This window comes from Polyodon spathula, chromosome 10 (genome assembly GCF_017654505.1).
Source record: "Polyodon spathula isolate WHYD16114869_AA chromosome 10, ASM1765450v1, whole genome shotgun sequence".
Taxonomy (NCBI): Eukaryota; Metazoa; Chordata; class Actinopteri; order Acipenseriformes; family Polyodontidae; genus Polyodon; species Polyodon spathula.
Window position 1 is genome coordinate 1,289,878 of NC_054543.1, and position 26,803 is coordinate 1,316,680.

The 26,803-nt window shown below is 39.4% G+C and overlaps 2 protein-coding genes across 7 annotated transcripts in view; both read right to left on the reverse strand.

Moving 5' to 3' along the window:
* Positions 1-1,516: 1,516 nt before the first annotated feature.
* Positions 1,517-8,631, reverse strand: LOC121321590 (hyaluronan-binding protein 2-like). Its single transcript, XM_041260597.1, has 13 exons — positions 8,514-8,631; positions 8,182-8,209; positions 7,968-8,057; positions 7,375-7,482; positions 6,109-6,225; positions 5,799-5,915; positions 5,266-5,431; positions 4,731-4,843; positions 4,134-4,416; positions 3,776-3,918; positions 3,256-3,390; positions 2,441-2,583; positions 1,517-1,710 (listed from the first exon to the last, which is right to left on the reverse strand). Exons 1-13 carry the CDS (start codon positions 8,583-8,585, stop codon positions 1,555-1,557), a joined length of 1,671 nt encoding a protein of 556 aa, XP_041116531.1. The 5' UTR covers positions 8,586-8,631; the 3' UTR covers positions 1,517-1,554.
* A 2,050-nt stretch (positions 8,632-10,681) lies between these two features.
* Positions 10,682-26,803, reverse strand: part of LOC121321700 (dynamin-binding protein-like) — a 51,865-nt gene continuing 35,743 nt past the window's right edge. For 4 of the 6 annotated variants that reach the window (XM_041260728.1, XM_041260729.1, XM_041260726.1 and 1 more), the window contains 13 exons: positions 26,484-26,677; positions 25,897-25,996; positions 25,450-25,597; positions 24,201-24,218; positions 23,133-23,332; positions 22,181-22,311; positions 21,798-21,902; positions 21,370-21,498; positions 20,725-21,057; positions 15,828-16,007; positions 14,352-14,550; positions 13,627-14,162; positions 10,682-13,291 (listed from right to left, as the gene is read on the reverse strand). In XM_041260728.1, the coding sequence (XP_041116662.1) occupies positions 13,106-13,291; positions 13,627-14,162; positions 14,352-14,550; positions 15,828-16,007; positions 20,725-21,057; positions 21,370-21,498; positions 21,798-21,902; positions 22,181-22,311; positions 23,133-23,332; positions 24,201-24,218; positions 25,450-25,597; positions 25,897-25,996; positions 26,484-26,677 (2,459 nt within the window). In that variant the 3' untranslated portion in view covers positions 10,682-13,105. The remainder of the gene's footprint in view (positions 13,292-13,626; positions 14,163-14,351; positions 14,551-15,827; positions 16,008-20,724; positions 21,058-21,369; positions 21,499-21,797; positions 21,903-22,180; positions 22,312-23,132; positions 23,333-24,200; positions 24,219-25,449; positions 25,598-25,896; positions 25,997-26,483; positions 26,678-26,803) is intronic. The other 2 variants (XM_041260732.1, XM_041260730.1) reach the window with 2 other exon arrangements.

The following is a 26,803-nucleotide window of genomic DNA, read 5'->3' on the forward strand; positions in this document are numbered from 1 at the left end:
ATCACCCTAGGACAGAAGTAAGAGGATTCCTCTGTAAACTCCAGCATCATCCCGTTCTATTCCTGTAACGACGCAGGATAGCTGTACTGCATCGACTAGCATTCATAAAATAAAATACAAATACTAAGACAACAAACCTGGCAGGAGTCGGGCCCGCCCTTTAGGTTTCCAGCACAAAACATGTTTTTATCCAATTTGTTCCAGTATGAGATTTCATTATTGCAGCGCTTTTGAGAGATAAGTAACACTTTGGAATCTAGCAGCATGTTGGAACTGTGACCTTATAAGACTGTTTGTGTTGATTCCCATCCTGAAATGCTGCACTCTGTGCCATCAGCAAACGGGGAGACCGGTAAGCAGGCAGTCTTCACATACCTCGTCTCCGTAGCACATTGACCACCAACTGGCTTCAGTTTAAGCAAAGCTAAAAACAATGGTGCATAAAATGTGCAGCAAATTGACAATATTCCAATATGACGTGCTACTGCTTACACACAGTGCCTATAGAAAGTATTCACCTCCCTTGGGCGTTTTTACAGTTTGTTGTGTTACAACCTGAAATCTTGATGCAAATTTGCAAAAAGGGATGTGGGAGACTCTGAAAAAATGTGGCAAAAGATTCTGTGGTCTGATGAAACAAAAACTGAACTATTTGGCCTAAATGCAAAGTGTTATGTCTGGCGCAAACCCAACACAGCACATCACCCAGGTAACACCATCCCTACTGTGAAGCACGGTTGTGGCATGGTTGTGGCAGCATCATGCTATGGGGATGTTTTTCATCGTCAGGGACTGGGAAGCTTGTCAGGGTAGATGGTGATATGGGAGTCAGTGCAATGAAACCAAGGCACCGGTTTGAGTCAGCCAAGAGATTCACATTTCAGCAGGACAATGACCTGAAGCACAAAGCCAAAGCCATACTGGAGAGGTTGAACAAGAAGAGAATTAATGTTCTTGAGTGGCCCAGTGAAAGTCCTGACTTGAATCCAATCGTAAATATATGTATGTATGTATGTATGTGGGTGTCTGTCCGTCCATCTGTGTATCACACTTATCTGGAGAATGGCTTGCCAAATTGTGATAGTACTGAATTGCACTCTTATTGTGTTCTGTATGTGCTGATGACAGATGTCCTGCTCATCTTTTTTTTCATCACACCTATTTGCTCTGACTTTGAGTTTATACCTGTAGCAATGGGGGGGTGGGTGCATGTTCCTGACATACTTGTTTCAGTTAGATTAGTGCATTAACAGATCCTTTCTCCAATGCATGTATTTGTGCATCATCTGTCTGGCAATCTTATCCATCTTAATTCACTGCAGCATCAACTACGTTGTGATGGAAGATATTGTGTTTTTATGAAATGCATAATACATAAAAACAAAACAAAAAAAGCAAATATAGTATTTATTTCGAATTTTCACATCATTGTTATCCAGAGTGTGGAAAATGATGTCCCTTATAATAAAGGCATTTCATTGTGCATGACACAGTAAATCAGACATGAGACGAGACGAGAATTGAACACGAAGCTGTAATCTGAGAGTGCAGCAACTAATTCACTTTTGAATTGATCCAGTCAACGAATTTTGTGACTCTGGCATAAACTCCAGGTTTATTTTGCAGGCCACACTGGTCTCCCCAGCTCACTATTCCATAGACATAGTGCTTCCCATCTCTCTCGCAGGTCAATGGTCCACCGGAGTCACCCTAGGGGAACATAGTCTCATTAAGAACCATCTCAGTGCTCTACATTGCTTCAGATGTGTACAACAGCATCTGGCTGCTATATTTTCTGGACCCAATTTTCACCACAGTTTTGTTACAGAACAAGCAAGAACAAAACAAGTATGATGTGTAAGAGCTTGTCATTCACCTTAACCATTTTTGCTTTACCTTTTGAAATAAATACAGAAATACAGTATTGTGTCCACTGCACCTAACTACATTATCACACTGTTACATGCAGCATGTTGCTACAATCTAACTACAGACCTCCATGTGTAATTCCTAAAGTCCATGCTGTGTGACAGGTGCTGACAGCGGACTTTACAAAGCAAAGCCCTATCATCCTATTGTTTATTAGCTGTTAAATGTGTAGAAGCAATTGCAGCCAGACCACTGTAGCACACATCTACTGATCAATCTTCATGTGTTTGCGACATCATAAAGGAGTCTTAAGAGTTATTATGAACAAAGAATGAATAAAATCATCATTTACTTTTCTCGTTAGGCTGATTATGAATTATTAAATGTCTATGTATCACGTGTATCTCAACATTTGTCTGCTTTTGTTAGATACTGTATACGTACATACATACATAATATAGATAGATAGATAGATAGATCTAACAAAAAAAGGCAAATGTTGAGATACATTTAAATGCAATCAGATCATGTTTAAGAAGCGAATTATCCTGATAACAGAGTAATTACTGACCTGGCAGGAGTCAGGCCCACCCTCTAAGTTCCCGGCACAGAACATGCTGTTATCCAATAAGCTCCCATACACATTTCTGTCCTTACACTGCTCCTGAGGGATCAGTAACACTTGAGCATCCAAAAGCTGGTTGGAAATGACATCTTGATGAAAACAAATAAAAAATGCCATTATGAATTAGTAATGGGACACAAAGATGATTGCACTATTAGAGATAGCAAAGTATGAATGAAGCGGGTCTCAAACAGGCTTACTTTACATGCGATTCTGTCCGGGTCTCACTTTAACATTGTGATGGCAATGAGGAAGCTGGGATCAGGTGTGGTGTATGTACGTTATACAGTAGTTATATTTCATATGATTTCAATAAGAATGATCAGTGTTTAATTCCCACTTTGTACATGCTTTGCAGTAAAGATGTTTCCAAGTTGTTGACATAATAGAAGTAGATACAGGAAGGGAGCAGCCAAATGCTCACAAACTAAAAGCAAAAGCTTCAGGTAAGCTCTGGGAATCGATACAGTGTGAGAGCAGAGCAAGAGTGACCTGTTGACGTTTCTCATGGTCAGAAAGGAGGAACCTGCATCAAGGGCAGGACAAGACTAGGACGTCCAGAGGCACTCAGGAGGGAGTTTCTTTCTGAAGAAACACAGTCTTGTTTTTATTCTGAGAGGGTTACAATCATCTCAAACTAGCAAGAGTACTACTCAGAACTCTCTGGCTACATTTATTCTACTAAGTGCCTCTACACTTGCAGCAGTATCAGTTTCACCAAACAAATAAAAACAAAGCTGACAATTAGGCATTAAACCAACTTGTTTCTGTTTTTCCCCATCCTGAAATGCTGCACTCTGTGCCATCAGCAAACGGGGAGACCGGTAAGCAGGCAGTCTTCACATACCTCGTCTCCTTGGCACACTGACCACCAACTGGCTTCAGTTTAAGCAAAGCTAAAAGCAACCGTGCACACAAAGATTAAAAGCATATATGCAATGATACTTCAATAATAACAATTAAAATCTCTAATAAAATGTGTAGCAAATTAACATCTTCCCGTGTCTAACTCATAGAAGGTTGGTCAACATGGTACTGTATGCCAACAACAAATGCACAGGTTAGAGGTCTTGTTCTCTGTATTGTTGTTTAGCTGCAATTACTAAAATGATCACCCCCCCCTCCCCCATCCTAAACCCTTTAATAGTAAAAAAAAAAAAAAAAAAACAAAAAAAAAACTATCTAACTATTAGAGTAAACAGATTTTACCCTGCGTGTGAAATCAAGAGAATAGACTCCAATAAGAAAGCAAAGCAGTGCATGAATTTGATGGGAACTTACCAATATCATTATACACGGCTTCTCCTATATCGGTGTAGTTTCCATGAACGATGGACTTCTCAACGTCAAAGGTCTGATCTTCAGGCTCATTTTTTTGTAAATCTTGACCCCCCAGTACAACTTGCACTCGGAATGAAGTTCCTCTAAACACCCCCCAAAAACACAGAAACATATGAATGGATTGCCTAAATGTATTCGCAACAGTCTGCTGTAAATGTGCCAAGTCTGCTAGGAATAGTATATCCATATACTTCAATCCAAGATGCTCACTGGTCACAAAATGATCATTATACAACTTACATGCACCACATCACAAACCAATTGAAGCCATGACTCAACCCCAAGACAAGACACTTACACCACACAGTGCGCTGCAGTTAAAACCCAGCAAGGCTTGATTAAGATCCCCCCACAATAGTGGCGAGCAACGTTGTTTGGATGCTTGCTTTGAATGGATGCCTGCCATGGGTGTGCTCCAGGAGTGGCCTTTAATCCACCATAGATCCTGTGCTGAGCTGTCCTGGACTCTGGAATGCCACATTTAGCAAACTCCTTGGGGGGGGCTGCAGTGGCTGGTCTCTTCAGTGGAACTTTGGGAGGTTCCTCAGAGGGCAAAAAAATTGTATCTGGGTGCACTGTAGCTGAAAGCACACACAGAGAACACAGTGGTGAAACCTCTCTATTTTATATATATATATATATATATATATATATATATATATATATATATCGCTCATTATTGTTAACATGCTCAGAGTCACTACGAAGGGGCACTCTGCGATACAGACTCTGCAGTCCCAGCAGTTTGGGGCAAGACTCTTAGCCGACAGTATAACCACACAGATAATACAGCATGCTTTGTTGAAAGAAAAGTTTTTAAACCAGCATAGCTCATTTAGTTTACTTCTATAAACAAATACAAATAAAAATGTAAATTAAAATGTAAAAGCCATACCTGCAGTTTTAGATGGAGATTGTTCACACTGTCTGATGTTACAATATTTCCACGTCACTTTCTTTTTGTTAATTTTTACAAAACACCAGGGTTTAATTTCAGAATCCGGATTCCTACAGCAGTTGGAAAATGACCTTGTTACACATGTCAGTTTTGTTCATAGTAATTGCAATACTCTGGTAAGTATTGCATGCCTTTACATAGCACTTCAGCAACAGTGTATGTATTAGTTTACCACAACAAATGTAATGTAATCCAGCAGAGACATTTTCTGAAAAAACGGACCAAAATGATCCAGATAAAAGTAAACTCGATCGCAAAATACAGGATTACAAAATCCAGATCACTTTGATCCAGATTAAAAGTTTTGAAAAATCAGCACCCTTGTGATCAGAAATTTAACACAAAGTAACTGGCAACAGACATCCTTATAGCCAAGATTGTCTTTTAAACAGCCAATCAGATGGATGCACTTCCAGTCCAGGTGGAATAAGAAAACTTAAATATCGGTTAATTTTTACAAAATCTACATTACCTGCAATATCTGTGGGATCCAAGACTTTCTTCAATACCACGAAACGTATTAAAATCTCCTCTATAAACTAGGTATGAGTTCCAGTGAAGGCATGGAGACCCATCCTCTGCATAATTAACTTTGCCTCTGTATGTTTCTCCATTGTTCACATAACAGTCATCCATCCCTAATGAGGAACATTTTAAATAACACAACAATAAACAGAAATTAACATCCCCTCCATGGAATGAAATATTTGAGAATTACAAAGACCTGCGGCAAACTTCATGAGCCTTGTTTGTTGGTTTCCCTAGCAACAGTCTAGAATATATTTGTGAAACTGCATTTTAAAACAGATTTTAAATAACTGAGGAGTTTATGCTTTGTCCACTGCGCCTGCTGTCCTTAAATGGCAAGTCACCTGTTGCTAGGCAATAACAAGGATTTACTCTTGCATGGTTTGTACAATGGTGTACTCTGTATGAAAAAAAACAAAACAAAACAAAAACGGTTCTTTAGATTAGAATGGAATTTGCAAAATTAAGTTTACTTACTGATTTCACAAAACTCCCCCCTGAATGATGACTGACAAGCGCATGAAAATGTGTGTTTTTTATCCTTGATGCACCTTCCTCCATTTTGACAGGGGTTTGGTTGACATACTGATACAGCTAGAAAAAAAAAAAAAAGCTGAGGAAAAAAGAAAAGACGTGGTTCGTATAAAAGTGTCTTTCAGACACGAGTGACACAGCTGCTCAAATGCAGCTGACTTCCACCTCTGGAAGGAACACATTCGTAAAGCACACCAAGAAAATATATGTTTATGTACACTTGTACACCAAAATCCCCCTGGAAGTTACTCACGTTTTTTGCAGTTTGGAGGCTGAAAAGGGAATCTGCATTTACAATGGTAATATGGTGGAGTTGAAGTGATAACACATTCTCCTTTTCCGCATTTAGCCTTTTTGCATGCAGAATTTACTGAAATAGTAAAAAGAAAGTTCATCAGTATGTGGAACTGTTCTTGGCAGAGCCACCCAGCATCCAGTTTCTGGGACAGACCTCCTTCTGCTCATGCACTGCATTTGAATGATATTAAAACTTATGCTGTTGTAAATATAATATCACAGTAATCTTGCTCCATGTATCAATCACTTTTAACCTACAACATACAAGTGATTAAGGAAGAAAGTGCAAAATTGTTCACGTGGGGATCTTTGCCATGCTTGAAACTTTCTTTTGTGTTGTCTCACAATGAGGAGCTTGTATCAGAGGTCACTCTGGTTCTACACTGTTGGCTATACACACACAGTGAGTGCATGTTTGATAGGCCATTCTGGTTCTACACTGTTGGCTATACACGCACAGTGAGTGCATGTTTGATAGGCCACTGGTTCTACACTGTTGGCTATACACGCACAGTGAGTGCATGTTTGATAGGCCATTCTGGTTCTACACTGTTGGCTATACACGTACAGTGAGTGCATGTTTGATAGGCCATTCTGGTTCTACACTGTTGGCTATACACGCACAGTGAGTGCATGTTTGATAGGCCATTCTGGTTCTACACTGTTGGTTATACATGCACAGTGAGTGCATGTTTGATAGGCCATTCTGGTTCTACACTGTTGGCTATACACGCACAGTGAGTGCATGTTTGATAGGCCATTCTGGTTCTACACTGTTGGTTATACATGCACAGTGAGTGCATGTTTGATAGGCCATTCTGGTTCTACACTGTTGGCTATACACGCACAGTGAGTGCATGTTTGATAGGCCATTCTGGTTCTACACTGTTGGCTATACACACACAGTGAGTGCATGTTTGATAGGTCACTGGTTCTACACTGTTGGCTATACACGCACAGTGAGTGCATGTTTGATAGGCCATTCTGGTTCTACACTGTTGGCTATACACACACAGTGAGTGCATGTTTGATAGGTCACTGGTTCTACACTGTTGGCTATACACGCACAGTGAGTGCATGTTTGATAGGCCATTCTGGTTCTACACTGTTGGCTATGCACGCACAGTGAGTGCATGTTTGATAGGCCATTCTGGTTCTACACTGTTGGCTATACACGCACAGTGAGTGCATGTTTGTTGGTTAACTGGTGAAGGTGGTTTACTTTTATGACAGTTCCTTCCTGAAAATGGTTCAGGGCAATGACACTTGTATCTTCGTCTTCCTGCTTCGCAGACGCCATTGTTCTGACAAGGATTTGGATCACATCCCTCTGCAGAAACACATTCAACAAAATAGCATATTCTTTGTGCACCATGAGTACAAAATATGAATTCTCTGAACAGAAATATACTAAATATAATATATAATTCTAATATATAATTAAAATTATAAATGTAAAAAAAAAAAAAGTAGCAATTCTTTTTATCAAGATACAGCATTTGTAAAGGTAAATACCCAATATGTGCATTATAGATGACTCAGATCTTTACATTCTCTTTAAGGTCGCATGACCCACAAATGAGAATGCGGTTGAGCACCAACAGTTAAGTGATTCACAGTCAAATACAAAATGTACAAATGTAGCAATTTTCCTTTCATCGTGTGATAAAGGCACTGCAGTGGTTGGCAGAGATAATACATTTCAAAACAATTCAATTCTGTATTAAAAATATCAAAGAGATTATTTGAATTAATGGTATGATATTGAGATTGTCTGTATTAAAGAAAAACAAACACCTGTTTTTGTTCACTTACCTTCAGTGCCTACGAGATCATATAGCCAGTCAAGCACAGTGCTTGTGTTTTCCGTCCCATAATCATTCTCCTCTGCTTCGTATTCTGCCTCTAAGTTGTCATTTAAGGTTGTGTGCCAGCAAAAAATGAGAGCAGACACGTTAGCATATAGCTCTCCTGTGTTTAAGAACGTTATTCTCTAAAGCATGATGTGTGCAGCAGAGGATATACTTACCATCAACAATGTCCTGGAGAACAGCAAACTGCAAGAGAACATAGTCTTAATATCTCAGAGCCATCTATTGCCAAATACATAGTGGTTAAACTAGCTTACCTGGATAAAAGCATAACCATACAACCCCTTGCCTGCTTTAAGAGGCATTTTTGTTTCATTTCATTATATTTTTTTATTCAAATACTGTATAGGTACAGAATTTTACAAACATTCAGAGCACTTTCTGTCCACTTATATATAAATATAAAAAGCGTGTGGAGATTTGCACCTCCCTGAATGAAATAATAATCGTAATGCTAGCAGTAACAGTACCCTCCCTAGAAATCACTTACGGATGGAAACAGGTGTAGCAGCACAATGCACAGTGCTAGTCTCACAGGTTGAAATGCCATGTTTTTAGGCATTATGAATGGCTGTTGCAGTCAAAAATGACTCCAAGATGATTCAGATATAAATGGCAGGCAACTGTTAACTATTAACTATCTTTTTTCACTCATTCGGTATTCCTGCTCAAGTTCTACAGCCAATCATAAGCTTTTTAAATACTAACCTGCGTGGACCAACGGCCAAACCATAAGATAATAAGCAAACTTTTTTTTTATTTTAAAAAAGGTATCCATTAAAATCAACAAACTGTTGTTTTCTTTGTTTAGTGTATTTAAGCACAATAAGGCTGAATATATGTGTAGCGAATGTATTCTATCCATAGCATTGTTTTTTCTGAACAATAATACAAAATTAATTAGAACCAATCACCTTTGGTTTACAGTACATCAAAACAAATCGAATCTACTTCAGTAATCAAAGAACACCTTATGAATACAAACAGAATTGACTTTAGCACAGCTGCATCGTATGTGTGTGTCTAATATAGAATATATATATATGTACACACACACACACACACACAAGCCACATTATCTTTTTCAAAAAGGGATTCTAGGGGCAGTCATTATGTCATTGGCAGCACCCTACACTGCAAGACACTAAGCAAATACTAGTAGGCAAGAAACATTTACCACTTCATAAAACACTTAGACTTTATTTTACAATAACTTTCATTTTCCACACGCAGTCTCTGTATTCAAATACCTCCCACTCCACATTAATTATAGATGATTGGATTTGAGAGTCTGGGATTCTGTCACAATGCCATTTCCATATAGAATGACCAAGTACCCTGTGTGTGGTGCACTGCTACTGCTGACCAGCATACTGATGGATCGTGTAACAATATCATTACGATCTTCTACAGTATCTTCAATGTAGTATTTCATTTTTTAATCAAATGAACTACAAATAGTGAGGAGTTACTTAAGATTTATAATACTTTCAAATACAATGATGCCTGATATTGGTGTACTTACACTTGCAGTCCTTGTCTGTTGAGTTTTTTTAAATGTTCGTTGGATTTTTTAATTGTATATAATGTACTTTAAAAACTCACAATATCTTTTTTGTGGAACTCTGCATTTACTCAAAATTACAATTAGACTTTGGATATAGTATTGATTGAAACTTGAGTTTGTTTTACATTACTGAAATGTAAATTATTATTTGAAAAGCAAACAAGAGGGTGAGTTCATAGTACACGGGTCAAAGCACTGCAAATCACTACTGAAGAGAAAAACAAACCAAAGTAAGTGCAGCGAAAGGCATGTGGGACTTGCTTTGGGATAATCAATGCATTTCAGTCATGAAGTTGGGGTTCGGTTCAGGCTTGGGTTCCCTTATGTGCTACAGTGCAGGAAAGGAAGCAGCAGCAGCAAGTTCTATTCCTGCATTGTATGCCACACAAAGATCTACACGTTTTTCAACAGAAGGGGATCAGTGATGATACTGCTAGTGCTAAGAAAATAGAATTTACAATCTGTGAGCACTTACTTAAATAAGGACATGTGGCAGAGCTAAGTGTGGCACCCACTCGCATCCTGCCAGTACATTCATTTAGTAAATCGTAACCTGAACACAGGAGTTAAAAGGTTGCTGCCCTGGCAGAAAGCAACAAGCCGTCACTCAGTGTCACAGCCTCGATGATCATGTGACTGTGGCAGAGCAAAGCTCTGCCCTTTTTAAATTGGCAGGGATGGGGTTAACTTCCCCTGCCTGCCTGGGTTTATTATGTTCAGGTGGCTGGGGTTGATTAGTTGATTAACGATCAATCAGCGCCCAGCCACCTGATATAAAAGGAGGCCTCAGCTTCTCATTTGGGGAGAGGGAGCTGAGGAAGCAGGTTGGTTTTTTTGGTTGTGTAGAAAACTTGAATCCAGTGAAGGCATTGCCCAGCCTGGAAACTGTTATTTTTGTGAGTTTTGTTTTTGCTTTATTTGTGTTTGAGTATTTGTTATTTTGCCCGTGTGCACTTTATTTTTGTTTATTTATAATAAAATAGTTATTTTTTTGAACTGCAGTCTGTCTCTGGGCCTCTATCCACTCGCCAGCCTGCCACAGTGACACAGAAGAGTGGACAGAGATCAACAAGAGTGGCTGCAACACTGCTCTCATTATTACCTGGGCTTTTCTGATAACAAGTCATTAGTGAAGTGGGAAGTGTTTCATGCCAGTGTGCCAAAAGGAAATCGTATAAAGCATTCAGTTGCATTTTATTTAAAAACAAAAACATATTTACACATTTACAGTACTTCTATAAAAACATTTATTTTAATACATTTTTTTACAGTAGTGTGCAAAAAAAAAAAAAAAAAAAAAAAAAAGAAAAAGAATGCATCTTGTCTCCATGCAGATAAAAGATTTGGATTATAGAAGACTTTAACTGATTGTTATGAAGGCTGTAATTATGCAGTAAGGTACAGGCTTCCCCAAGAATAAACCAAAGGAATAACGTGATAAAAGATCAAGTAGTCATCAAGTGTCGCAGTCCTGTGATATACTCTTCCCCATTTAAAAATAAAAACGTATAAAAGACCAAACTACCTGAACCAGATCACCTCATCTCTTGCACTGTGCTTTACAGGCAATGTGGGCCACAGCTCTTTAAGATACATGACAAGAACTACGATAGCACAGAGCACAGAGTACATTCAGCAAGAGCTTTTTACAATAATTATGAAGGCTATGTGGCAACCAGAAGCAGACCATGTGCTTGAATTAACTGTAAGATGTAAACACACACCACAATGGATACCATAAAACGGGAGTCAAACTCCAGTCCTTGAGGGGGGTCACATGGTCTTCTGGTTTCCATTCCAACTTCACATCTCATTAACTTAACTGATCTATTATTTGTTCAATTGGACATATTTAATATTTTTTCAATGTTGATGATTTAAAAATGCACTTAATTCAAGGAACACAACCTATAAACCATTCCGAGACCTGGAGAGAAATGTTAAAGTTGTCCATTTAATCAAATAACTAGACCCATTGAGTAACTGAAAACTCGGGTGCAACGAAAGCCAGAAGACACCACGGTCCTCCAGGAACAGAGCTAGACATCCCTGCCCTAAAACGAGGGTTAGTTCCTTACATGTTAAAGGACTGTAGAATCTCAGAAACATTCTAATCAGAATCAAACCTCTTTAGATAAGTACTGGATTTTGCAGAGATATCCCTGTGTTTTTAACTATCTTGGATGCAAGTTAGAAAAGTGCAATTACTTTATTTGAAGCAGATTAAATTCACACCAGGGGTATCCAAAGTTGGTCCTTCCAGTCCTGGTCTTTGTACCAACCCCGTTTTAAATTGTTTAACTGAACCAATTAACCCTCCATCCAGATGCTGAAGTGGTTGTATCATGTTACCTGTTAAACCTGGAGTGGAATGGCCCCCCAGGACCGTGATTGGACACCCCCCCTTCTTTACACAGAAGCACCCAACAGTGTGTATATGTTCATTATACATGTGACTTCATGAAAACTTCTCTGTACTGTCAACTGAAGTCAGGCATCTTGCAGCCTTATGCCTGTAAAGCTGCCACCCTACTCACTTGTACAGGGCCTATTTATTCAACATGACATTATTGATCTTTTTGGCATTCAACAGCCCTATTGTATAAGGCAAGTGTCCACTCTAGGCTTCCACACTGAAGAAAGTGTTCTGGAACATGGCTCTCCCTACTTTGTACAAAACACGAGTTTACAATAGTACCTCACACCTTGAGGGGCAAGATTGGACTATTTGGACCAAGTGGCTTGAAACAACTGTAATATGTTCTGGACTTGCTTGGGTTGAACACCTACAGACATTAGCCCAATTGCTTGATCGATCAACTGCTTTAACGCATACTGTAAGTAATAATACTGTCACCATTAAAACGGTTTGATACCGTTACACAGAGTGTGTTAGCATGTTCCATTTCTTATTTCAAGCTAGGTTTACTCAGCGTTTCACAGTCTTTTATACATTATGCATAGTTCATATCTGTCTTCATTATTCATGTCTTTGTTTTGCAAACAGAATATAAAAGGCTTTTTTTTTTTTTAAACAAAAAAACAAAACAGGACTTAAGCAGGTTTCTGATAGCTTGAATGCTGTATGTTTGCAAGAGAATTATACAGTTTTGAATGGCTGGCAAAGTGCGACGGTTATTTTAAAAAATATATATACTTTAAAAAAAATGTTATAAAAAAGTTCTAAATGATCTCAACTGCTCACATTTTTGTTCTCTACATTCAAAAAAACACTGTTAAACTGCAACTGTGATCGATTCCTTTTCTACACCATCTCATTTTAGTCCTGTTTCTACCCTGAAGCAGCAGTGTTTTAAAATATCCCTACATGAATAAGGAAGATGGGTAGCTTAAACAATCAACAAGAAACTACACATGCATGTATTTTGTACAATACAATTTCAGCAGCATTAAAATTCCAAAAAAAGCACTTCCAACTTCTGAAAAAAAGGGATCCTCTTAATAAAAAAGGCACTAGTTCTATATTTTGCCTCCTCCTTGCTTCCAGAGTTGCTTCAAGTGTACTCTGTCTTCCTGATGTAGTTGGAAGGTACATACCCTCTCCTCCCCTCCACCTCTCCCAGCCACCACTCCTTATTCCCGTTCATGTCATGAAATTGAATGATCTTCACCCGCTGGTGGGCACATATAGTCAGCTCATTCGCACAGCGTGCATCGAAGGAGTAGATGGCGTAGTAAATCTGTAGAACAAGAAGAAAGTAGACGTTTAGTTACTCTGCAAGGACAAAAACCCGAGCTATAGTAAAACACAGAACATTTTCAGTAACGTGACTAGGAATCCCTTTTATTCAGCAGCAAATTGGAGAAGACATTGTGACAGTGAACTAAGCATAAAAATAATTGGATATTCTAAATTGGGAGAAAAATAATAAAATTAATTGGAGACTATTCAATTTTGAAAAAAAAAACTCCAAAAAACTGGATTGTATTAACCCCCTTGAACTAATTTCACAAATCATTCTAATCATTTTAGGTCCTCACAGCCAAGTGCTTTGAATTAAAACAAATAAACAACCTGATTTTCCTTTGGATCACTCCCCTTTTCCGGAGTCGTGTCTGAAGGAAAAGACACTGTTCTCAGCCCAGAGTCTCCGTTCCTCCTCATCACAGAGCCGAAGGCCACGTCCGATTGACTGAACATCTCCACCTGACTGCTCCTCGGTGCAAAGCCAGTCCGGGTACTCTTCAGCGAGGAGCAGGAGTCTGTTTCGGAAGCAGAGTCTGATAGGTCCTTGTAATTAGTCTGGGTCCACAGCGGCAGTGTGGTCTCTCTATAATTGCAGTGCTTGGAAGAACAGCCCTCGGGTGGATTTGACCGGGATGAAGTGCCGGAGTCCTGGCAGGGTTTCTGGGACTGCAGGGTGGAGAGCGTTACAGACGTAGCGTCGGAGCTGAAAGTTAATGTGCTGTTGCTATTCTGCCGTGAGAAGACTGGAGAGGAACCCCCGTATCCAGATTCATTGGAGGAGTGGCTTCCTATCGAAACATCGGACTGGCTTCTTCTGGGATTGTAAGGTTTAAGGAATGAGCTGTAGACAAATCCCTTCGTCACTGGAGAGATGAAAGGACATTATCAGTTTCAACGGCAAACATCAATTTAGTCATACTACCCCTGCTGTGAAAATGTACAATACCATGTACAATATCAATATATTCTTAATGTCATTTTGTAGTGTAAGATGCAACAGAAAGTCATGATGCTGTGGTCATGCATGAACTGTAAATAACAAATGTACCTACCTCCATTGTCTATGAGCCAGCGATTCTGACTGCCCATGGGATCCTGCTGCTTAATAACCCCAACGATGTCCCCCTCTAACACAGACACATCGAGGTCCTGAGCTGCGTTGAAGTTCCGCTCAGCCTGGCAGAGCTGCTCCGGGGGGTACCGGGTCAGCAGGGCTGCACGGTGCTCCTCTGTCTGCAGCACATAGTTAGGCTGTGGCAGGATAGAGAAAGAAAGCACTGTTAGAACAGGTTGAGTTCTTTCTCAATGGATACTCTCCATGTGTGCAGCTAAACCCAGTCAGCATCAATGTCCTCTTATTGTGCATCAGTCCCATCTGACTGCAGATTCAACAGCTCATACCCTTCCATGGGAATACCTTCACTGTAATGTCACGAAGCAGTTCTGCTGTCAGAATGCATTGTAATATCATGAAGCAGTTCTGCTGTTGTAATGCATTGTAATATCACAAAGCAGTTCTGCTGTTGGAATGCATTGTAATATCATGAAGCAGTTCTGCTGTTGGAATGCATTGTAATATCATGAAGCAGTTCTGCTGTTGGAATGCATTGTAATATCACAAAGCAGTTCTGCTGTTGGAATGCATTGTAATATCATGAAGCAGTTCTGCTGTTGTAATGCATTGTAATATCATGAAGCAGTTCTGCTGTTGTAATGCATTGTAATATCATGAAATGCATTGTAATATCATGAAGCAGTTTGCTGCTGTGCTGTTAATGCACTGTAATATCATGAAGCAGTTCTGCTGTTGGAATGCATTGTAATATCATGAAGCAGTTCTGCTGTTGGAATGCACTGTAATATCACAAAGCAGTTCTGCTGTTGGAATGCACTGTAATATCACAAAGCAGTTCTGCTGTTGTAATGCATTGTAATATCATGAAGCAGTTCTGCTGTTGTAATGCATTGTAATATCATGAAGCAGTTCTGCTGTTGTAATGCATTGTAATATCATGAAGCAGTTCTGCTGTTGTAATGCATTGTAATATCATGAAGCAGTTCTGCTGTCTGAATGCACTGTAATATCACGAAGCAGTTCTGCTGTTGGAATGCATTGTAATATCATGAAGCAGTTCTGCTGTTGTAATGCATTGTAATATCATGAAGCAGTTCTGCTGTTGGAATGCATTGTAATATCATGAAGCAGTTCTGCTGTTGGAATGCACTGTAATATCACGAAGCAGTTCTGCTGTTGGAATGCATTGTAATATCATGAAGCAGTTCTGCTGTTGTAATGCATTGTAATATCATGAAGCAGTTCTGCTGTTGGAATGCATTGTAATATCATGAAGCAGTTCTGCTGTTGGAATGCACTGTAATATCACGAAGCAGTTCTGCTGTTGGAATGCATTGTAATATCACAAAGCAGTTCTGCTGTTGGAATGCATTGTAATGTCATGAAGCAGTTCTGCTGTTGGAATGCACTGTAATATCATGAAGCAGTTCTGCTGTTGGAATGCAGAACTCACCGGCCCTGCAAGCTGTTTCCTGGAGGACTGCGGCTCCAAGCTCTTCCTCTCACAGGCTTTCCTCGCTGTGGGAAGGCTCTCAGGGAAAAAGCTGAAGCACTGTAACTGCTGGAGGACCCGGCTGTGCTGCTCTTGGAAAAGAGAAATGATGTTCCCGTCTGTGCTAATCACCCTGGAGAGCTGAGGTAAAAGACAGACATATGAAGGATGATGTTGGGATGCAGTTAAAAGTATAGAATACCTCTTCAAAACTTCAACTTGCTGTTTTACACCAGAATCTGTGTGATGTGCCTTTTTGTAATAATCACACAAACCACTCTGCCCTGTTTATTATTTTTTTTACATGTGCTTTTTCACCATACTTGGTTTTCACTGATTTCATTCAAACACTGACAGAATCAGATGCTGACCAAAACCCCCCAAAAAATCAAAGAAATCTGCCACCTACATCTACCAAGCCCCTGAACCAGCAATATCCTTGCTTATTACTATGACAAGCCTTCATTCCGAGATCAACCTGCAGCATTCCATTACCACAGGCTTCAATGGTAAACGCTACACTAATCATGTAACGAACTGAAGCACTCCGCTGAATGGGAAAGAATATGAGAATCACTTCAAGATGAGTGACATGCTTTTTAGACTCCCACTCATTTTACACTTCACCACAGGCACTCATAAGAACATAAGAACATAAGAAAGTTTACAAACGAGAGGAGGCCATTCGGCCCATCTTGCTCGTTTGGTTGTTAGTAGCTTATTGATCCCAGAATCTCATCAAGCAGCTTCTTGAAGGATCCCAGGGTGTCAGCTTCAACAACATTACTGGGGAGTTGATTCCAGACCCTCACAATTCTCTGTGTAAAAAAGTGTCTCCTATTTTCTGTTCTGAATGCCCCTTTTTCTAAACTCCATTTGTGACCCCTGGTCCTTGTTTCTTTTTTCAGGCTGAAAAAGTCCCTTGGGTCGACACTGTCAATACCTTTTAGAATTTTGAATACTTGAATTAGGTCGCCACGTAGTCTTCTTTGTTCAAGACTGAACAGATTCAATTCTTTTAGCCTGTCTGCATATGACATGCCTTTTAAGCCCGGAATAATTCTGGTCGCTCTTCTTTGCACTCTTTCTAGAGCAGCAATATCTTTTTTATAGCGAGGTGACCAGAACTGAACACAATATTCAAGATGAGGTCTTACTAGTGCATTGTACAGTTTTAACATTACTTCCCTTGATTTAAATTCAACACTTTTCACAATGTATCCGAGCATCTTGTTAGCCTTTTTTATAGCTTCCCCACATTGTCTAGATGAAGACATTTCTGAGTCAACAAAAACTCCTAGGTCTTTTTCATAGATTCCTTCTCCAATTTCAATATCTCCCATATGATATTTATAATGTACATTTTTATTTCCTGCGTGCAGTACCTTACACTTTTCTCTATTAAATGTCATTTGCCATGTGTCTGCCCAGTTCTGAATCTTGTCTAGATCATTTTGAATGACCTTTGCTGCTGCAACAGTGTTTGCCACTCCTCCTACTTTTGTGTCGTCTGCAAATTTAACAAGTTTGCTTACTATACCAGAATCTAAATCATTAATGTAGATTAGGAATAGCAGAGGACCTAATACTGATCCCTGTGGTACACCACTGGTTACCACACTCCATTCTGAGGTTTCTCCTCTAAGTACTTTCTGTTTTCTACATGTTAACCACTCCCTAATCCATGTACATGTGTTTCCTTGAATCCCAACTGCGTTCAGTTTGAGAATTAATCTTTTGTGTGGGACTTTGTCAAAAGCTTTCTGGAAATCTAAATAAACCATGTCATATGCTTTGCAATTATCCATTATCGATGTTGCATCCTCAAAAAAAATCAAGCAAGTTAGTTAGACACGATCTCCCTTTCCTAAAACCATGTTGACTATCTCCCAGTACCCTGTTACCATATAGGTAATTTTCCATTTTGGATCTTATTATAGTTTCCATAAGTTTGCATATAATAGAAGTCAGGCTTACTGGTCTGTAGTTACCTGGTTCAGTTTTGTTTCCCTTTTTGTGGATCGGTATTACGTTTGCAATTTTCCAGTCTGTCGGTACCACCCCTGTGTCAAGAGACTGCTGCATGATCTTGGTTAGCGGTTTGTAAATTACTTCTTTCATTTCTTTGAGTACTACTGGGAGGATCTCATCCGGCCCAGGGGATTTGTTTATTTTAAGAGCTCCTAGTCCCTTTAACACTTCTGCCTCAGTTATGCTAAAGTTATTTAAAACTGGATAGGAACTGGATGACATGTGGGGCATGTTGTCAGTATCTTCCTTTGTAAAAACTTGTGAAAAGTAATCATTTAATATATTTGCTATTTTTTTTTTCTTCCTCTACGATTTTGCCATTTGTATCTCTTAAACATTTAATCTCCTCTTTGAATGTTCTCTTGCTGTTGTAATATTGGAAAAACATTTTGGAATTGGTTTTAGCCCCCTTAGCAATGTTCATTTCTATTTCTCGCCTTTCTAACTTCCTTTTTGACTTGCATTTGCAGTTCTGTGTACTCTTTCTGTGTACTTTCTTTTTGGTCCTTTTTTAATGCTCTGTAAAGTGCCTTTTTTCGCTGAATATTTTTTTTAATTGATCTATTAAACCATTTTGGCAATTTAGTTTTACATTTAGATTTGTCTACTTTAGGGATATAATTGTTTTGCGCCTCTAGTACTACGTTTTTGAAGAACTTATTGTAATGTCATTTAGGAAAGATGCAGTTATTTTGTTTCAAGTTCATAGTGATAGCAGTTCAGTGGTGAAGATGTTAAAGAACTCCCCTGAGAGCACGTGGATCATCTGAATATTCTCCTGGCCATTACATTGCAAGCCAGTGCAACTCATACTGGCTCATACTCATACTACTGCTCATTTACAAGCTCATACTGCTGCTCATTACATTACAAGCTCATACTGCTGCTCATTACATTACAAGCTCATACTGCTGCTCATTACATTACAAGCTCATACTGCTGCTCATTACATTACAAGCTCATACTGCTGCTCATTACATTAGAAACTCATACCACTGCTCATTACAGTACAAACTCATACTACTGCTCATTTACAAGCTCATACTGCTGCTCAGTACATTACAAACTAGTGCAACTCGTACTGATGCTCTACATTGCAGCCAGTGCAAGCTCATACTGCTGCTCATTTACAAGCTCATACCGCTGCTCAGTACATTACAAACTTATACTACTGCTCATTTACAAGCTCATACTGCTGCTCATTACATTAGAAACTCATACCACTGCTCATTACAGTACAAACTCATACTACTGCTCATTTACAAACTCATACTGCTGCTCATTACATTACAAACTAGTGCAACTCGTACTGATGCTCAGTACATTGCAAGCCAGTGCAAGCTCATACTGCTGCTCATTTACAAGCCACTGCAAATAATAATGCTGCTCATTACATTACAAACTCATACTGCTGCTCATTTACAAACTCATACTGCTGCTCAGTACATTGCAAGCCAGTGAAACTCACTGTTGCTCGTTGCTATCCAGTGCAAGCTCATACTGCTGCTCACTACATTACAAACTCATACTGCTGCTCATTTACAAACTCATACTGCTGCTCATTACATTACAAACTAGTGCAACTCATACTGATGCTCATAAGAACATAAGAACATAAGAAAGTTTACAAACGAGAGGAGGCCATTCGGCCCATCTTGCTCGTTTGGTTGTTAGTAGCTTATTGATCCCAAAATCTCATCAAGCAGCTTCTTGAAGGATCCCAGGGTGTCAGCTTCAACAACATTACTGGGGAGTTGATACCAGACCCTCACAATTCTCTGTGTAAAAAAGTGCCTCCTATTTTCTGTTCTGAATGCCCCTTTTTCTAAACTCCATTTGTGACCCCTGGTCCTTGTTTCTTTTTTCAGGCTGAAAAAGTCCCTTGGGTCGACACTGTCAATACCTTTTAGAATTTTGAATGCTTGAATTAGGTCGCCACGTAGTCTTCTTTGTTCAAGACTGAACAGATTCAATTCCTTTAGCCTGTCTGCATATGACATGCCTTTTAAGCCCGGAATAATTCTGGTCGCTCTTCTTTGCACTCTTTCTAGAGCAGCAATATCTTTTTTATAGCGAGGTGACCAGAACTGAACACAATATTCAAGATGAGGTCTTACTAGTGCATTGTACAGTTTTAACATTACTTCCCTTGATTTAAATTCAACACTTTTCACAATGTATCCGAGCATCTTGTTAGCCTTTTTTATAGCTTCCCCACATTGTCTAGATGAAGACATTTCTGAGTCAACAAAAACTCCTAGGTCTTTTTCATAGATTCCTTCTCCAATTTCAATATCTCCCATATGATATTTATAATGTACATTTTTATTTCCTGCGTGCAGTACCTTACACTTTTCTCTATTAAATGTCATTTGCCAGGTGTCTGCCCAGTTCTGAATCTTGTCTAGATCATTTTGAATGACCTTTGCTGCTGCAACAGTGTTTGCCACTCCTCCTACTTTTGTGTCGTCTGCAAATTTAACAAGTTTGCTTACTATACCAGAATCTAAATCATTAATGTAGATTAGGAATAGCAGAGGACCTAATACTGATCCCTGTGGTACACCGCTGGTTACCACACTCCATTCTGAGGTTTTTCCTCTAATCAGTACTTTCTGTTTTCTACATGTTAACCACTCCCTAATCCATGTACATGTGTTTCCTTGAATCCCAACTGCGTTCAGTTTGAGAATTAATCTTTTGTGCGGGACTTTGTCAAAAGCTTTCTGGAAATCTAAATAAACCATGTCAGACTCGTGCAAACCCCAAATGTTTAAGCATTTTTTTTTTTAAATGCCGGTACTAAATGTGTGATCCGTCGCCTCACCTGCAGGAGCGGCCTGAGTTCCCCCAGGGTTACCCGGACAAACTCCTTGTGTGTCCCTGCGAAGCTGCGCACACAGCTGGTAAAGAGCTCCTGGGCACCGCAGTGGAATTTGGGCAGCTCATCCAGGAGCTGAGCAGTCAAGGCTTCATAGTTGTTCCGTGCAGACTGGAGCTCCTCCACAGTCTTCTTGTCCTTCATCTTGTCCGCCTTCTCCTTGCAGTTGTTGTAATCCAGAAGCTTATCAAAGCGCTTTTGGATCAGCTTGTGAGGGCCGGCGAACATGGTCAGCAGCTGATTGAGGGGTGAGATGACCAGGCTCTCAGTCCTTTCTTTCTGTTGGAAGTCGAGGGGCACAGAGGAGACGCATTAGGTTTCCAGTGTTCTGTTTCTTTTTGTAGATCTCAACAAATGCTTGTTCGTCACTTGCAACCACGCTTTTTATAAGATAATACAGTAACTTGAGAAACATTAAAAAAGTGGGAATAAAAGGAGATAAATTTGCCCAAAAAAAGATTACATTAAACTAGAATTTTTTTTAAATTTCAGATGTATATATGGATGTGTGTAATTACTATATTTGGGCCCTTTGTGGCAGAGTGAACTATATAAAATGCTTTTGAATTGAACGTGTTTGCTATTACTTACAAAAGTGGTGAAACGTTGGTCACTGATACACCTGTGTGCCTTTTGGAAACTTTCCAGATCTGTCTGGGTCCTCTCCGAGTAAATGTCAGAGAAACTTATAGCGGACAAAACATTCACGCACGCAGACTCCTGAAATACACGAAAATAAACAAAAACACAACGTAGGACAGACAGTATTTTTTTTACAAGCCTTAAATATTCACATTCTTTGTATGGATAACATTATATAATACCAGCCACCAAATACAAATCTAGTTTTAAAAAGTAAAAAGCAAACTCTTTTTTTTTTTAATGTATTTTTAAAATGTTATTTCCATAACGCATGTCATAAATGCCAGTAAGAATATGGGGTTTACAACACTTTCTGTACTGGTCTAACCCCTCTACGCATCCATTTGCCCTTTTCCACTTAATCAGTGCACACATACCCTGATGTGCTGCAGATACAGAGAGAGATCTCTGATAAAGGACTTGATCAATCTCTCCTGCATCCGGAATCTCTTGTCCACCTCATCAAATACCTCATCTTTGATCTGTCAAGGAGAAAAAACAAGCAGGAAAGAAAACCTTTATTTGAAGCTGAAAACACGCAAAAACAAAATGCAAAACAGTTGAAACAAAGTTCTGAATTGACTTCTAAAAGGGTTTTGTGTTTTGCTATAAAAATGGTTACAATATGTTTGATAACAAGATATACAAAAAATTCAGCTGACTCTTTTTGCGCTCACTTTAAGCTGAGAGAAAGATAGAGATAGAGAGAGAGGAATGGAGGGAGCTAGATGCAACACGTTGCTGTAGAGAGCTGTCATACCTGTGGTGAAAAGCCTGTCAGGTGCTTGAGGTGGCTGCTGACTCGGTTGGTCTTCTTCATGATGGAGTGCATGCTGAGCTTGGAGATCTTATCAATCAGAGTCACCTCCTCCCCTTTTCTGTACTTCACAACTGTGCACACAACATGGAAACAAGCTGTCAGTACAACGCTGCAGTCAAACACATCTCTCCACTCCAAGGGTTTAACAATGTCATCACACACAGGTGAAGCAGCGTCAGGTCCAAATATCCTGATTCTTCACTGTATTTTTATTGTAGGATAATAAGCGGGTCAATGAATCCATCCTGGGTGTAAACATCTGAAGGATTGCTAGTTAAAAAGCAGCTGTATTCAGATCCTGTTCGGGTTATCATTGAAACAGACCCTGTTGAGTACCAGGGTTGGGATCAATTCCTGTTTTTCAATTTTAATTCCAATTCCCTTTTAAAATAAATTCTCGAATGTATATTTTACAGGCATACTAAGTGTTGTGATTGTTCAACTGCTTTCATTTGAAGTCAATTTATTTAGCTAACTGTGACTTCAACTGAAGTAATTGGTTGCCACTGTGAGAAGCTCATTTCAACAGACTACTGCTAATTGCAATTGATGTGCTGGAATTGATTAAAAGGGAATGGAAATTGGGAATTGATTTTAAAAAGTAAATTGATTTGAACCCAACCCTAACAAGTACATCCACAGCATGTAGAACAGCACCTTGAAACAAGTGTCTGTACGTACCACAGGGGACAGCAAATTAGAACATATTCACTTGCGCTAGAGAGGTTCAATCTCTGTACCCCCTTAGCGGTGACGAGCCCCTACAGCCCTTTAGCACCAGCAATATGGAAGCGGCAGGATCTGTTTCTGAATTGCTGGTCTAGATGGAGTTGCGTGCGGCTTCATTAATCTCAGCTCAGTAACGTCCTGAACCTCGCCCCCCAGCTCGTACCCAGGTCTTTCCTGCGCTTGTACTCGTTGATGTTGACGTTGATCTCCTTGACGCAGGCCACGGCCTCGGCGAGCAGCCTTTTGTCCGGGTGCGACTCTGCCGTGGCGCTCAGGAGCTCCGTCAGCAGCAGCGGGTAGCGCATCACTCTCTGCACTGGCTTGATCACGAACGAACCCAGGTTGATGTAGTTCGTCTTACCCCTGTTTGCAAGGAAGAGAAATGATGTGTTTACACAGCCAGCAGACGCATGCAGCCTTCTTTGAAGCCAGCTATGAATATACAGCAGGCTATAGTAATCCAGCACCAAACAGCTAATACTCTGCACTTTCATAGAGAGGTATTAACCTGTGGAATTAACAAGTGTGCGCCAAGGGATCTTTAATAACCTGCCTGGAAACAGAGCAGATTTCAAACTTTTGAACGTATTCTGTAACGACTGTGTTATAGAGCAAGCTCTACTATAGAGTGAACTTCATTTTGTAAATTAAATAAATAATAATAATAATAATAATAATAATAATAATAATATATTATTAATTATATTATTATTAATCGTAAGTACCCCTCTCTGAAAAAAAAAACTTCACTTAACAAAATTGAAATCACTGTATATTCAAAAGATTTTAAAAACAAAAAAGTATAAACATTTTAACTAATGAGTATTATTTTATACTATAATACCAGATGTAATTTTCATAACATGTGATACAGTTAATAAAAAAAACTTTCAAATATAATTGCAGAATGCATAAACCAAGTAAAGCAGCAGACATGTTAATGCAATTCAGTCACTTTCCACTAGGTGATACTTGAGAGCTGAAATAAAATGTTTATTTTATTTTATGTAAACCTGTTTTCTGCCTAGGGATTGTTCAATGCAACATTTTGCACATGTTTCGCTATGAGAACATCAAACCACAAACTGGCATGCATAAAGCCACACACAATGAAGAGTTATCTCCAATTATGTCTGAGGTTAGTTAATAATGTTACCACACACAAGCCATGTTAATAAGACAACATGCAGTCAGAAGCAATGCATGCAGAGGCCAGCAGGGGGAGACTTACCACTCACGATACACTGCCCTGTGTAGATAAGGTAACCATCGTGTATAGAAAAGGAAAGAAACGGAAAGGGTTAACAAAACAGAGGAGCACCTCACCCCCAGTTCATTGAGAGCAGTAAAAGATCTGCAGAGTTGTCTTGCACTCTGAATCAAGAACGAACCACTTTTTAAATCACGCTTTGCTTCCCAAGTTTTTAAGGTTCAGTCATATGGGAACTTTTCAGATCTTTGAGGGAACCAACAGAGATACCCGATTGAAGCACTTGCTGGGAAAACTGTAGTTTGAGCATTTTTATTTTCTGAATTATCAATCACAACTGTAAAACTAACAAGAAACAAGAAACATCTTAACACTGCATTACTCGCAGTCTCCTAAACCACATAGTTTGGTAACTTTACTGAGTGCGTTATTCCCTTCTTAAAAAAAATGCTCCACTGTATTTCAACTAAAGGGAGAGGTTGAAAGGGTAAGGAAACCGATAGAGAAATAAATAAAAAATGTATGCTGGAATTAATAAAATGTACTGTAGCCAATGTTGCTGACCCAGCTGTATTACAATGTTATTATTGGTTCTGTGCCTTAGCAACCGGCGTGGTTATGGAACCCTGCTCAAATGTTAGCTTAAACCAAAACAGTGCTCCATTCACAGGATCATAAATAACCACAACCTTTTTTATTTCTTCTGAACAGCAGATTAAAGGGTGTGGTACCTTGAGGAAAGACTACAAACTCAGATGCAATAACATTTGCATATCTATTTTAAAACTCCTTTATATGAGCATCCTGGAGGTCTGGTAAAGGCAGCATGTAATGAACACCTTTGTAAATGACAATGCAATTCAATGTACCACAGCCATAGTTTCACTGGGCAGTGTGGCACCTGCCTTCATCATTAGAGCCTGCTCAAGCTAGCCAAGCCCCAGGTGATGACAGGGAAGCTCTCCAATAAAGGCGACAGGTACAGTAAGGTAGGAATGTGCAGCACACTCCTAATCCCCACTTTACCCCTAGGAACAGGTGACAAAGGAAAATGAGACAAACCTGAATCCAAGCCAAGACCTTATTGGATCTGCATGGTTGCAATTTATGGATTTAAAAGGGTTTCAATCAGCAAATCTCATCCAACCCAGCGTCCACACACAACTTGTGCCACAGGCAAAACCACCACACACCAAGAGGCGTGTCCAGCTTTTTTTAAAGTCTATGCAGAACAATCCATCTCATTCCATCCATTCAACAGGTACGTTACCTGAGCTTCTCCAGACATTCTAGAATGTGATTCTGGATGCTCTCATCTTTCTCGTATGCCTCCAGCAGAGCAATAGCATCATCATGGTTCTGACAGTAGATTTTATACACCTCTTCCAGCTCTGTTTTATATTCCACAAATACTCTTCCTGTCAAGCAAATCAACACATAACACATCAGTGAATAACTAAACACAGAACACATGCATCACATCATTTAAAAATAAATCTGTGCGCTAGTATTTATCTGCAGTAGACACTGACTGTTAAACAGCTGCCTTTAATTAAACAAGTGTTCAATTATCCAAAAATTACTCAATGCAACTCAAATTCAATCAAGTCCTGAAACTAATGTACCAGATAAATGTAATTTAACAGAGACTGCTCATGATTTAACAAATTAATGTAAGCTAGCAGAACATCATTGCATTTATAAACTCCAGTCATACCTATTGACTCTGTGTCCTGCAGATCTTTAAGCAAGCGTGTTGAGAGATCAATCACCATCTGAACATTGCCAAAGAGACCATCAAAGTCAATGTTCTGCACCTGCATGAAAAAGATAAAAAAGCATGTTAGAACACACATGAACGGATTGCTGTTATGAATGGAAGTCTGGAGCTACATTTTTTTATTCCAATGCATTTGAGCGGGAGATCAGGCATGCTAACTGTTGTGTGCCAATGCCAAGGATGCATCTTAAGGGCACGTTTTATCCCATTAATGCCCGACGTGAAGCCTGTTTTTAGCTGTGACAGAGCAGTTGTAATACATGCAAGTTTGCTTACTTATTACATCTGCTCTGTAACAGCCAAAAGGAGGCTTAGCTGGTAAACTCCAGTGAATTCAAAATAGTCTCACGCCACGCTATATATATATGCAACATTAATTGTGATCAGTTTGAAAAGTAACAAAATGGATTTATAAGTAATTGGTAGTGTATAGCTGTGTGTGCATTAGCAAGTGAAGTCAGTGAAACCTCTCTGCCACGTGCAAACAGAAGCGTTGGGTTACATCTTCTCGTGCGGTACTGTACCTGCTTTCTTTGCAGTGGATGGATTATTTCTTGGACACACATTTGCATGTCTTTGATGTAATCCTTCTCTGTCTGCAAGAGTTCTTCAATCACCTTGGACCTCTTTTCCATCATCCTCTGCTCAGGACTGGCGCTGGGGGCTGTAACAGGTGTTGACTCCAGGGAGGCGGGGTCTGCTGTGAGCAGAGTCATCTCTAAGAGGAAGAACAGTAATGGAAACAACAGATATTTAAAGACTAGCTGTACAGAGCACTTGAAGTTATAGACTTTCAATGTGTAGTATAATAAATACATTGGTTAACATGGAACCTGTATGTATG

Excerpts from the sequence above, each read along its gene's own strand:
- LOC121321590 (XM_041260597.1), bottom strand. The coding sequence starts at position 8,585 with ATGCCTAAAAACATGGCATTTCAACCTGTGAGACTAGCACTGTGCATT. Across the intron at positions 8,210-8,513 it reads TGCTACACCTGTTTCCATCC|TTTGCTGTTCTCCAGGACAT; the intron begins GTAAGTGATTTC and ends GTTCTCTTGCAG. Across the intron at positions 7,483-7,967 it reads TGATCTCGTAGGCACTGAAG|AGGGATGTGATCCAAATCCT; the intron begins GTAAGTGAACAA and ends GTGTTTCTGCAG.